Source organism: Ochlerotatus camptorhynchus, unplaced genomic scaffold, assembly GCF_037179485.1.
Source record: "Ochlerotatus camptorhynchus isolate MF236.1 unplaced genomic scaffold, CSIRO-AGI_Acam_v1.1 ptg000204l, whole genome shotgun sequence".
NCBI lineage: Eukaryota > Metazoa > Arthropoda > Insecta > Diptera > Culicidae > Ochlerotatus > Ochlerotatus camptorhynchus.
In genome coordinates, this window is record NW_027040694.1 from 491,602 (window position 1) to 506,423 (window position 14,822).

The 14,822-nt window shown below is 35.8% G+C and overlaps 1 protein-coding gene across 1 annotated transcript in view; it reads left to right on the plus strand.

The window, feature by feature from the left end:
* The window catches only part of grp (serine/threonine-protein kinase grp), a 96,367-nt gene extending 81,862 nt beyond the window's left edge, over positions 1-14,505 (plus strand). Inside the window, exons 6-7 of the mRNA XM_065224088.1 lie at positions 3,467-3,679; positions 13,472-14,505. Coding sequence (XP_065080160.1) covers positions 3,467-3,679; positions 13,472-14,112 — 854 coding nt within the window. The 3' untranslated portion in view covers positions 14,113-14,505. The remainder of the gene's footprint in view (positions 1-3,466; positions 3,680-13,471) is intronic.
* Positions 14,506-14,822: the final 317 nt, after the last annotated feature.

Genomic DNA, 14,822 nt, shown 5'->3' on the forward strand with positions numbered 1-14,822 from the left:
AATTCAGCCTTTGATTGAATAATTGCTGTACATCTAAATCTGGTGATTTTAATCATCCAAAATCTTAACAGTAATAAACATTATAAGCTTTTTAAGGTATTAAATAACAGTCCAACCCTTTATTCAGGCTTCTAATTTTTTTCAAAAATAATGGAAGACCGCTTCATATCTTATGCATTTATGTGGAACTGTTTTTATATTGTTGCTGACTAATTGGATTTACATATTTATATTGTTAATATAAGTCTAAAAATTACCTTTGCATTTCGGGATTCGAACCAGGCAGTCGCTGATTCACAGGCGTCAACCACTTAACAGGGTGGCCAGCAAACCGGGAAATATCCGGGAATTTGAAAAGTAACCGTGAAAACGGGGGAAAACCCGTGAAATTCGACGAGAGAACCGGAAAAAATAAATTAACCATATCATAGGAACAATGTTTTTCATCAGAATTTCATAATAAACCATTAAGGTTCAATTTATTTTGTTGCTTTTTCGAAAAATTGAAGAGCAGTTTTTTTCCACGCATTAGTTCAGATTGCAAAATGCTTGAACTATTCGATTCCTTTTGCTATTCTACACAAAATGACGCGAGCTTTTAGCAATCTGAAATAATTCGTCGAAAAAAACTTATGAATTTTTCGAAAATGCATCAAAGTAAATTGAACCTTAAAACAGAGTGATCCTTTACCAAATTAATGTCTTGCTCTATTTGCTGCATAATTTTCTTCAGTTTCCCGTCTTATTGTTTTGAGAATTTAATCACTCAGCAATATTGCAAATTGAATTTTATCGTTTCAATTTCAGATGTAAAGTGCATGGTCCTTAAAAGAAAATATTGAAGATACTGGACTTTGGAAACAAATATTTGTAAAAACCGAAACTGAATTATTCTTTTCCGGGTTTTTAATTTTTTGTTGTTCTAAATTCTCATGATATGAATTCCAGAATAAACTTGAAATTTTGCTTTGAATTATCATGGAATTCTTCTGAAATTAATAAAAAAAAAACACTCCGCGGAATAATTACCGTTGAGTTCTTTTTGGATTTTACTTGAAACCCCTTCTAAGAATTTATTTGAAATCCTTCTTAGAATTCCCTTGAATCTATTCGGAGACTTTGATTCCTTTGAACATCTTTTCAAAAATTTCTTTTAACTCTATTCAAAACAGCAGAAATCTTTCATTTTATATATGGAGTATTTTAAAGAATTTCTTTCTAATTATCAGCAATTTTTTTTTTTGCAATCAATTTTGTTGGAGTTCTGTGATGAATCTTTCGCACTAGGGTTGAAATTATTACCAGAACACTCTTAGAACTCTATTTCTTATTTAATTCTGATCATAATTCTCTTGGAATTCTTCTTAAAATGCATCTGTCATTTTCCTCACGATCCCCATACAAATCTCCTCAGAATCACGTGGGAAGTTTCTTTAAAGTTTTGTTTTTCACAACTCCTTGTGAAATCTTCTAAAATCACTTCTGCTCAGAACTTCTCCTTCGAAAGCTGTGTGAGAATCCTGCTCAATATTTGTTCGAAATCAACACTTTGAATTCTTTTAAATTTTACTAAAAATTCCAGGCTTTGTCCGCAAGATTCTATAAATTGTTCTGTAATTTGTTATAACCCTTAAAATGCATCCAAGTCGTGAGCGTGACAATTATGACTCCACGACTCATAAGTATATGTTTTTTTTTTTTTCAAATCTGTGATCTTGAAATTGTTTCAAAATCTCACATTTTAATTATTTTTTCTCCAAATCTTGCATCACGAAGATTGTTATTAATCACAAATTTTGAAGAAAAAATCTAGTTTCAAACTCTACACAAATTTCAAAACTCCAGAATCTTGAGAATCTTCTTAAATCACATTTGTTATCCTTTCAGCACGTTTTTAAAAATGCGTTCAATTTCGTTTTTTGTTGAATATTAATAACCGGGAAATGTTAAGATTTAAACCGGGAATTTCAAAAGAAAATTCACTGGCCACCCTGACTTCAGCATATGTGTGGCAAATGGTATGATCATTGACTTGAAGCACGTCATATTTAAGTTGAATTAACCGGAAGAGTATTATACAGCAATGCAGAATTGTAAACAACAACTGGTGACAGTAAAACATTCCTCTCATTTTCAAGGGCAGTTAATACAAAGTGGACACAAGTGCGTGCTTTATTTCGATGGTCATTTCGATGCTATTTTAGTACCATAATTGAGTAATAATTCGGTCTGAAACTTCAGTGCAATATAACAAACAAAACACAGGAATACAAATACTAACTCTTCCGAAGTCGTCGCAGCCCACATCTACCTGGGGCTATTCCAAAAAATCTGCTCTTCCTAGTCTCTACTCCTGCCACTGCTTGTAATTATAAATGTAGGCAGTGAATTTAGGAGCTATCAAAATGTGTGTAACGCATTGCTGATTTGTGGACTTGTGATAAGCTTAAAGAAGGCTTGTTCAATCTTTAGATCAGCTAACTTATCGAGGTTGGATTATGGGCATACAATTCGCTTCATGCACTACTATTCAACTATATATTCAGCATAATATTAATCAGCTTTGTACACCTTAAATCAACAAATAATCAGCTTCTGTTCTTACTGTACATGAATTGTTACTTGGGTTACAAGGAAATTACTCAACCCACTCCGACGGCGCTTTGCGAACCCATCAGGCCATCTCAAACGCAACAAATATCTCACACCTCGTCCTTATGTTCTGTCTGCGTAAACAAATACAAATATATTCCACCTATCCCACCCTTCAACGTATGAATGAAAAGGATCACGCTCTCGCATATTTAACCTCTCGAAAATGTCTTCTCCCAAATATCGCTCACCTTCGCCTTCACATTTCTCTCTCTCACACTCTTTAAAAAAAACTTCAAGGATCGCTGTGAAGTTAAAATCAACCTAAATGCAATGTCTAGTTTAAGTACCTTTTGTGTGGCGAAAAATTTCACCAACCGACCGACCGAGACATCGTTGTTCTTCCGCTGCTGCTTCCGTGTATATGTTGCTGTCGCCAAAAGTGCCGCTTGTTTTTTGTTTTCTATTTCCAGCCTGGTAAACTGATAAAATTTGATATCTCAACGATTCCCGATACGACCGAAAATCGAGACTTCGTGTTTCTCTGCACTGCACTTTGTAGTTCACATCACTCTCCCCATGCCTTCACTTTTCCCGTTGGATGTTGTTTTTCCATTAAATACCCATTCGCACGCTCTTGGCACCCTAATGTGAAAACGATACAACAGAAGAGAAAAAAATATATATCGGACACACTCCGAATCGTCGTGATGATAGGCAATGGTGCCGAACTCGGACGATTGCTGATAAAGAATGATAAATTAATATGCTTGTACCAAACTACGGTATACTGATATCGGTTCTGTTCTTGTTTTTTTTTCTTCGTTGGGCTCCATTTCGGTCGGTCGTTCCGTAATGTGTGCCATCGATTTAGAACTGCCATGGGATCAACCGTCGTCGGCCTGTCAGGAGTATCTCTGCTGGAAGGAGAACAAGTACACGACCGCGACGCCCTGGAGTAAACTGGACACGCTGACCCTGTCACTGCTGCGGAAGATCCTGGTCCCGAATCCGTCCCAGCGGTTGACGCTGGACAAAATCCAGGACCACAAGTGGTGCCAGATGCAGTTCAACCACAGCAGCCAAGGTAAGTGGTGTGGCTTTCTATACGTGTGATGTCAGTATATTTTGAGGTTTGTTTTAGATTTTGCTTTATTTGACGTGTTGATTATCATTCATATTTTTTTTGTGTGTGCGCGAAGACAAAGGCAATTTGGATGAGCAGAATGTGCAATGTTTCAATTATAATAGTGATGTGATTAATTTGGACTATTTATTGCACCTCAAAGACATACGTTGGCAATTGTTAAAAATGTGATCGAATCATTCACACACCCGGAATGAATGAAAAATTGTTCCACGTCTGCAAATCGTAAGTGGTGATAAGCACTCATTCATTACTGGAAGGCGGTCGCGCGCGATCCTGGTTCAGGTACTGAGTGACTCTCAGATGTACATTTCTAAAACCCTGAGTGCACCTCGGTACCTAAGCCGGTGTTGCGAAAGAGCTGCCCCCAAGATCAGTCAACCAAATGGACCGAGATAAAGCAGCAGAGATTGAACCCATCGTCCACGCTTTGGCGCTTTAGCTGTATGATAGAATTTAATATTTCATAAAGCTAGATTACCAAAGCATGGAAGCTTGCGGTGAGTCCGTGTACGTGTGTGCCGAGGAGAACCGGAAAAACCGAAAACCGACCAAGTGATCGGCAAAAGTGATTTTTATATCGTCTTTGGTTTTATTAGTTTTGGTTGAATTCCGATTTTTTTTGTGTGTGTTGTGAGAAAATCTTTAGTTTCAGCTTCTTTATGCCTGCCTGCCTGCCCGCCCGCCTGTGTTATCACATTTATTGGATCTTTGGTGATTTTAGCTGTATGCTGATACGTTTCCGATTGCATATAGCTTTATCACCAAAAACCTAATGAATGCTGACTTTTGAGTTTCGCTTTAGTTCTTTTGCACATAATCCCACCAACATCAGCAGAAAAAGCAGCACCAGCACCACAAACACCGCAGCAGCAGCGCTCAGACCGCCCTGCTCAAGATTATTGTTTTTATTTTAGTTTATGTTGTGCTTTTTTGATATTAACCCAATTTGAAAAATAACTCCAGCGCTAGCGTGCACAAGACAATAGATTATTTTTTCGTTTTCAGGTACCTACATATGCTCAATGGAATTTCATTTTTAATAAGAAAATAAACAGTGAAAATTTGAGTTCACCATACTCCCACGTCCTAATTCTTCGCCCTGCTTGAAAATCTCAATGATCCAAATTTTCAGAAGATTAGGAAACTTAACTCGATGCTTGGATAAGTAGCGTTTTCAGCTTCGTATTAGGGTATAGCCAGGTTTTGAAATAGGAGTTGAATGGTAGGCTATTTTTTGTAGTGGGTCATTAGACTGGTTGTCTTTACCAACCCATTAACGTCAAGTGATCTCTTTATAGATTAGTTTTTTTTTCTTTTATCATGTCCTTACAGAAATTGAAAACGTAAATTATGTTTTCAATGTCACTAGAATGATCCTTGGAATGTAGCGGGGCCGGTGGTGTAGTGGTAAGCGTAATTACTTTTCACCCCAGCAGGCCTGGGTTCAATCCCAGTCAGCGCCGCCGAGATGTTCTGAGGCATAACATCTCTCAGGTTGGCCAGCAAACCGGGAATACCGGAAAATATCCGGGAATTTGAAAAGTAACCGGGAAAACCGGGAAAAACCCGGGAATTCGGTGAGAGAACCGGGAAAATAAATTAACCATACCATAAGAACAAATTTTTACACCAGAATTTCAGAATAAATTATTGAAACAGAGTTATCCTTTACCAAATGAATGTCTTGCTCTATTTGCTGCATAATTTTTTTCAGTTTCCCGTGTTATTGTTTTTAGAATTTAATCACTCAGCAATATTGAAAATTGATTTTTGTCGTCTCAATTTCAGTTGTAAAGTGCATGGTCCTTAAAAGAAAATATTGAAGATGCTGGACTTTCAAAACAAATATTTGTAAAAACCGAAAATAAATTATTCTTTTCCGGGGGTTTAATTTTTCGTTGTTCAAAATTCTCATGACATGAATTCCAGAATTAACTTGGAATTCGGCTCTGAATTATTTTGAAATTGTTCTGAAATAAACCAGAAGACACTCCGCGTAATAATTACCGTTGAATTATTTTTGGAATTTCCTTGCAACCCCGTCTAAGAATTTAATTGGAATGCTTCTTAGAATTCCCTTAAGCCTATTCGGAGACTTTGATTCCTTTGAAAATATTTTCAAAAATTTATTTTAACTCTATTCAAAATAGCAGAAATCTTTCGAAATTTTATTTAGAAACTCCTTGGAGTATTTTAAACAATTTGTTTCTAATTCTCAGAATTTTTTGCAATAAATTTTGTTGGAGTTCTGTGATGAATCTTTCGCACTAGGGTTGAAATTATTGCCAGCACAATCTAAGAACTCTGTTTCTGGTTGAATTCTGATCATAATTGTCTTGGAATTCTTCTTAAAATTCATCCATAATTTTCTTCACGATACCCATACAAATCTCATCAGAATCACGTAGGAATTTTCCGCAATGTTTTGTTTTTGACAACTCCTTTTTAAATCTTCTAAAATTATCTAACAATTCAACTTAGAATTTGCATTCTTCTCCACAGAAATCCTTGCAAATTCATCTAACAATTATTAGGGTTTTCATGTCAGAATAATTCTGTAAATTTGCTCAACACTTTGAATTCTTTTAAAATTTACTAAAAAATCCAGGGTTTGTCCGCTAGATTCTATAGATTGTTATGAAATTTCTTATAACCCTTAAAATGCTTCCAAGTCTCAGAGCGTGACAATTATGACTCCACGACTCATAAGTATGATATTTATTTAATTTTTCATATCTGTGATCTTGAATTTTTTTTTCCAAAATCTCACATTTTAATTATTTTTACTCCAAATCTTGCATCATAAAGATTGTTAGTAATCACAAATTTTGAAAAAAAGCTTAAAGCCCCAGAATCTTGGGAATCTTCTTATATCACATTTTTTGTCCTTTTAGTAAATTCCTTTCAGAGCTTTCTTAAAAATGTGTTCAATTTGGTTTTTTTGTTTAATATTTACAACCGGGAATTTTTTAAGATTTAAACCGGGAAAAAGCCGGGAATTTCAAAATGAAAATTCACTGGCCACCCTGATCTCTGATCATTGAGGGGATTTTCAACCGAACGCTGGTTCATCTCCGGCTCATTAGACTGAATTTCAAAAAGCCGAACACTATAACCAAACAAAGGAACAGTAACTTCATACAAACGATGAACCAGAAAGTGTTTACTCTGACGATTGAAAAATCAACATCGATTTCTTTTCATCTAATCATTTTATATTTAACGTGTTCGTTTATGCCAGTTTAATCTAGAATAAAATGGTATAATTTCTTACTACGTTTTGAAATGACCGTTAGCTTTACAGTTCATCCTGCTTAATACGAACTGTTGTTTTAAAGCTCATATCAATTTGTACAAACAAGTTTTTTTGTATTTATGTACTGGACATATCTAGATTAACATTTCAAGAGGTCCTGTCTGCATTTATCTATTAATTTCATGATTCATTCGATATTCTAATTGAGTACCCACAGCTTGTCAAACATGCATCATTCTATTTGTGCCAAATGTTTTAAAGATAAAAAATTTAATCTTCTTTTTCTTCTTTGGCTATTATGCCCTACTTCTATTTCTATTTACGCTTGCCGAGTACGCTTGCTTACGAGTACCGTCAAAACCCTCAGGATTAGAGGCAAAGGGGTACAATTGATTTTGATTGATTCTCTTAATCGCCTTTGTCTTTCGTTAATAACTCAGTGGCAAACATATTCCTTGATGCGGTTGCTATACTGTATGACAGATAATAACCTCCTTTACCAAACTATGTAGCGGAAATAATGTGAAATTATTTGGTGCCGTGATTATCAAATGAGAAAGTCGATGAAGAGAATCGATCAAAATTGTACCACTTTGTCTCTAACCTCCCCCCCCCCCCACCACTAAGTTGGGGGGGGGGGAGGGGGGGAACTTAGTGTTTTTTTTAGCACTTCCACTGTTGTTAATAGAGAGCTTTCTTAGCCTGCACCATTTTTGCATTCGTATATTGTGTGGCAAGCACAATCATACCCTATTCCCAAGGAGTGAGTTTCTTGATTATGCAATATCTTGATATATTGACCATATCTCAAATTAGTATCATCAATGTGGCATAAATAAAAATAAGAACTTCCATTAGCTCTACCTATTTTGAGATTTATCTAGAAATATTATGATATCAGTTTGAATATTTCCGGAACAGGAACAACATGAAGTGATCAGAAATCGATATTCGACACACGACATAAAAACACATTCATCGCTATGAAAAATCATCATTGATTTAATGTTATAGAGCATTTTACAAAACGATTGTGCTAAGCATTACAGAAATATCTTCTGGCTACCACTCAAACTAAGAATTACATTGAATATTGAAAAGTATTTTTGTTATTTACAAGCGAAAATAATAAATGTTTGTGTTTCGTCGATGGACTGTCAGCTGCAGAATCAGGAATCAAAACTATATGCCTAGTTAGTTGTGTCTCGCAGCAAACCAGAGTAATTCAGCGTAGCTATGAGTAAATCTGAGTACAAGAGGTACTTTAATGAAAGCTGACTTCCCCTCGGTAAGATCTATCAAAAATTTTACACGGAAATGAGAAATTGTCAACCCATAAAATTTTGTATGGATCGTCACAGTTTCCAGACTTTCCCCCTCCTCATTAAAAATCGGACATAGATAATGTACGTTTTCAAACGTAATAATTAAATTTAATCGCAATGTAAAACAATTTTCAATGATTATTTTTCCATAAATTGTAAATGAAGATACCATCAAACTTTTGGAACAATTTTTTTTCCAGAGCTAACCAACAGATTCCGAATTGCTAACCATGCTTTCAAACTTGGTACATTAATGGTGGCAAACTCCAACCAGGATTAATTTTTAATACCGTCCCTGTTTGGAAAATCTGCTGAATGATTGTTAATGTATTGATTAACACCAACCAGGAGACGAACCAGCCCAGGGCTGAAACTCTCCTTAATAAAGATATAAAATAAATTAACACCAACGTCGATAGCAAATAAACCTGACATTTGAGATCGGAATTTAACCCGAGTATAATATTTTCGTTCCACTTGAAAGCTGGAAAATCAAACTAGCGAAAAATGATTTTTTTGTTTGTTTGTGATCACCCAATGACGCGCTATACAGCGCACTATACGATAGGTTTAACGTATAAAACAAAAAACATTTTTCGCGAGTCTAATTTCCAGCTTCCAAGTGGAACGACAATACCGGTTGAGGCTTACCACCATAAGCATGTTTCAATTCGACAGATTGTACACATAAAACGTTGGGCGAATGCAGTGAACTTTGTTCGACGTTATGTTTTACATACAGATTGAGAGTAAAATCAATTGGCCCGTGGCGGAATTTTCGGTTTTCTACTTTACCGTAGACGTTACTATACAAATGAATTGTATTGGTAGAAAAATATTTCATTTTTTATAAAACCGCTTTAAAGCAGCTAAGCTGTACTTGTACCTGTTATTGAAACTGGTATAATGCTACCAATATTTTCCGTGTAAAAAGCGTACTTTCCATCGCTAGGTGGCACTCTAAAGTACATCGATTTTTTTTTCAATTTTCGAAGCAGATATGAGGTTTCCTTTCTTTGCTATAACTCAATAACCGAACACTAAATATGCTCAAAACTAGTAATATTTAGAATTTATTAATGCTAATACGTTTTCTGAAACTAATTTAAGAAGATATGTATTTGAAGCTTAAAATAACTATCAATAGATCTCATCGAACTTGCTGATTTGCAGGGGAAATGAAAGTATAGAATTGATAGTTCCGTCAGAGTACGGCCTCATCTATCGTATAAAAATTATCACTTTAGTCTGTTATTTGAAATTAGCATCTTCAACTATGTAAATCGTTGACTTCACGCAGAAGTAATACTAAACATATAGTCAAAGTACATAACTCTGGTTGGGAGCATACCATCAATTACTGTCATTGGTAGAAAGGTACAGTAGCAGCACCTACCCTACCCGTGTCCCCTCGAGATCGTCAAGTCGACGATGACAGGAGCACATACCGTGGTAGAGGTAACAATAGCTGCAATTTCCAAACCTTATATACTTTATTCAAGACGTTAAGTCTCTATCTGAATCAGATAAAAAATATTTTTTTGATCTCACTTTTCGGTGGATTAATTGCCAAATCGTCTACATCAAAAGAAGCGGATTAACATATGCAAAAACATCTTTGAACAAACTATACCCCTAAAATCAATGTTTGAGAAGCTATTAAAAAAGCGCACGAAAACGGCAAAAAGCAACACTGTGCTTACTCTACCTAAGATTATTATTTGTAAACACTTTTCTAAACCATCAAATAATTCGAATTATTGAATAAATTTTGACATACACAGAGCTGGTATGTTACTTTTTAGTGACTTGGTCACTATTTTGAAGTCAGTCACTAAAGTTACTATTTCTCTAAAAATCGTCAATAAAGTCACTTTTTCACAATCAAAATAGAGTGAAATTGAAAAAAAAAATCAACAAAATGTTTAAATTGACTACTTGGCACTTGACAAAATTTGCATATCTGTTAAAAAACTAAAAAATTTAACCAGAGTGGCCAGTGAACCGGAAATATTCAAGGAACTTTAAAAAACCAGGAAAAATACTGGGAAATGCCTTCAATTTCGATTACGAATCGGTGAAATATACCTCCTGTTCCCGAAAATAAATTCTAAACATGGGGAACTTTTTTAAATGGAATTTGTCTGTGCTAGATCTTCAGAAGTCTTTTAAAGGAACTCTAGGGATGACAGCAAGTTAGTTCAGAGAATAATACCAAAGTACATACTACGAAAGTCTCATGTAAAATTAAGTGCTCTGAGGGCCGATTTCTTCACCTCCGCTCGAAATCTTAAATCAGATTTTCAAGGCTTAAGCGGAGTTGAGAAAACCGGCCCTGAAACTGACAAATACGAGCGCCGCTTTTGATTATTGTTTAAACTATTAGAGACCCAAAATTCAGCTCCGAAACAATTTTGGAAATAATTCCAATATAATTGAGAGAAGAGCTCTATGTGCATTATAACGAAGTATTCTATGATGATTTGATGAGGATTCTAGGTCCAATTCTAATAAGAACTCAAAATAGGTTCTGATTTATTTATGACCAGCTCTGAGAGATCTCTGCTGATAGTTCTAAAAGAATTCTGGAGTTATTTCTGAGGATATTTCCAAGAGAATTTTAAAGAGCTCGAAATAATTTGCGAAAAGAATTCCAATAGAATCAAATTTGGAGGGTTCAATCTCAAAGGAACTCTGACAAAAGTTTCAAGAGTATTCTGAGATGAATTTTGGTTTTGAGAATTCTGAGAAAATACCATGGGAATTCTGAGGGAAATACGAATTGAATTTCCAATAGAATTCAGGGGAGAACTCCAAGATAATTCTAAGCAATGGAAGGAACCTTCAAGGAATTCCTGGAAGAATCATTAAAAAATCAAAAATACTCTACTTTAACTAATCATGTTTCATTACTTCATGCGTGAAGTTATCGATATCAGACTTAGCGGGGAACATTTTTTACGATGGAGGAAATGAAAGTATAGAGTTCATAGTTCCGTTATAGTACGGCAGTGTGAAAATTGTATATAGGGGAAATGGATGTAATGTCGGCCTAAATGCCCCTAATGTGAGCCTATACATAAATTCAGCAATCGACTAAATTTTCAATAACGACAAAAATATCCATTAGTACCGTCCCAATGACGCATTCATCTAGATAAAATTGATAAATAGCAAATTTTTAGCGATGGGCCCAATCTTAGATCGATAGGCCAACATTAGAGCCATTCCCCCTAGATAGTAGACGAGTAAGGGACAATTTTGAGGAGAGCAATCGGGTAGATGCATGTCAGATGGCGATTTGAGTGTGAAACATCAGCGATCATCCCTTTTGCCAGTGGTGGCGGGGAGAAATGCCCCTCACCATCCATCAATGGGTGAGTTTGGTAAAAGGAATGCTCGATCCGATTCGTGCCTTCATCAAAATTAGCCTTTGCTCGCATTCTTCTTTCTATACACAATTTTCACATTGCCGTACTCTAACGGAACTATCAACTCTATACTTTCATCTCCTCAACTATCGTATAAAATGTCACACTTTAAGTCTGATATTTGACGTTAAGCATCTTCAACTACGAACATAATCTATCTACAAGAATTAAATTAATTGTTCTGCCAAGGATTTCAAGAATACAATATTATTTTTGTTAATATTATTTTAGATGCAAGTTTAAGAGAAGGGGAAGTTCTTGAGATCATTCTAAAGAAATTTTGTGAAAAATCTTAGCGAATTTTCAAAGTTATCTACCTCTAATTTTTAATATTTCAAACGTAGCATCAAATCCAAGATCTTCAAAAATAAAAAATGCTGTCGTTGTAATGATCTATTTAACTCTATTTAAGCTAGTGGCTTCATTGGTCTATATAGGAGATTCCTTTGTGAGACTCGATATAATTAGGAGAATTTATGAAATTGTCATGTTAAGTTGCATGACAAAAACAAATAATTTCAGTATCAGATCAAATGTCACTATTGGTTACTTATTTATTATGATTTTTTCTCAAGAGTAACTTTTGAAAAAGGTGTATTCAAAAAATAGATTATATTTTTTTCAAAAAATCAACATGAAAATGATTGATCTGATCAAATTGAGAAAAAGTTTTTGGTAACTAAGCGATCTTTGATAAAAAAAAATACACTGAAAGAAAAAAAACTAGGTAAATTCATAGTAAAAAAAACATAAATCGTTGATTTTCTCAAAACATGCCTCCTTCGATTTTCATCTATTTTTTTTTTTTTTTTTGTTAAGAAAGCTAAAGTAATGCTCTGAAATTTGGTGAAAAGTGTAGCCAGGTAACTGGCTTCAATAAAATTCAATATTTTTAAAAAATTTTATTGATTTCAAAATATTACAAAATTGCATATTTCTTAGTAAAGCAATAATTTATTTGGATTCTTCGATTGTACTCATATGTTTTGATAAATTTTGCACACACAAACTCTTTTCCTTAGTCCACCCGTTTTCAGGTTAATGTGAATTTCAAAAAATACTAATTATGAATGTTAAACATTTTAGACCATTTTCAAATGTTAGTCGCGATGTCCAGCAACAAAATGTATTTTTCATGATTGTATATAGAATAACAAACAATTCATTCTCAGATATGATGGCTATCAGACTTGCCCGTTTAAATCTAGGCTCAGTGGAAGAGAAACAAGTTTATAAGTAATACTCTCCGATACATCCAAACAATCAATAATCCCGCTAATGTGCCGTTTTTCAGGCCTCTATTAGCTATACCTGGGTAGGATTGTGTATGTCTGTGCGTCAAATTGATTGACATTTGAATGAATAAGCACTTAAAATCGTCTATTGTTCACTTTATCCCGTATGCTTATTTTACCCCCATTTCCCCAGCAATCACATTTCAACTAAGGATAAGAATAAAAATCATTCAGTGCGAAAAGTTGGAGAATACATGTGTTTCCATGAGAAGGAGAGGTATACAGTTTTCGAAGAAAGTCATACATTCGTCTGTCTGACTAATTTATCCACATATTTGTAAAACTAGAACACACCGCCATTAAACGTTACACTGTGCACGCTCGTTTCTGTAGTTTCAAATAAAATGTCCTTCCAACAAAACAGACCTGTGATAATCAACAACTTTTTCCCCCCATCTTTTTTTCTCTCTCCACCAACGCAGGCCTCTCGGACAGCAGCGGAAACGGACGGGACGTGGTCGATGGTGTCGTTTCACCTCGCGCCAAACGACTCTGCTCGAATCAGGACCTATCGTCCCCGTTGGATGATTCCACCTCGCGGATGTGGCAATCTCAGCCGGTTCCGACGATAACCCACACCGAGGTGCACGGAGTCGAGGAAGCGATCGAAGCTCGCAATGGATTCTGCTTCTCGCAACCTACCATGCTGGATGATCTGATCCTGTGCACCCAGATGAATCCCACCCAGTCCGTGGGAGCGACTCAATCGAACAACCCCTTTCAGCGGTTGGTACGTCGTATGACTCGGTTTTTCGTGTCCACCAAGTGTGACGAAACGCTGAAGCGGCTTTCGTCCGCGTTCGAAAAGTTGGGCTACAGTTGGAAGTGCAATGACGAAGCCGTCATCACCATCTCGACGATCGACCGCCGGAAATTGCAGCTGATCTTCAAGGCCAACATCGTGGAAATGGACGGCAGAATCCTGTGCGATTTCCGCTTATCGAAGGGATGTGGTTTGGAATTCAAGCGACGTTTCATTCGGATCAAACAGAGTCTGGCTGATATTGTGATGAAGGGTCCGGTTACGTGGCCCATTGCCATTGCTACCAATTCGGTGCCTTAGGAGGAGCGGGGAAAAAAAAAGTGGCAAGCCAATCACTGCCAAGTATTTTTTTTGAAGAAGCTATCTTTTTTCGAATATCTCCAACTGGTAAAAAACAGTTGGTAAGAGTTAGATAAGAGTTGTTAAGTCATCAGTTTTTCCCTTTTTCCCGGCACGCTAAGCGGATAATGTAAGCTACAAATTGGAGCCTCGTGCGTGTGTCTTCATGAATTGAAGAAAGTACGCAACCCGTATACGGATATAGAATTGATGAATTCAGGGAATTTTCAAACTTAAGTTTTGTATAACTATTTTTTCTTTTTTTGTTTGTTTACTCAGAAATCTCGCTCAAAGAAATAGTTTTCTACGATGCAAATTATTGATCTGCTGAATAAAAGTCGATTTGTAAGAAAATAACAGTATTGGTTTTGAAATGTATTCAAATTGAAACAATCCGAATAAATCACTTGTCCAGACACCACTGTTACCTACGCCGTACAACCGGTGATGTTGAAGTCATCGAGCAGACAGATGAGTAATACTCGGAACCTTGACAGATCACACTAAGACCTTATCAGACGTAGCTCTATCTAAAGGCAGTACCAACACTCTGGTACGTCCGTCTTGTAGACCAATTGTAACCACCTAACAACAATCATTCAAGTCAGAATGGTGGACCGCAGAAACAACGACGACTTCCAGACGTTCTGGAAACTAACCATCATAATAAG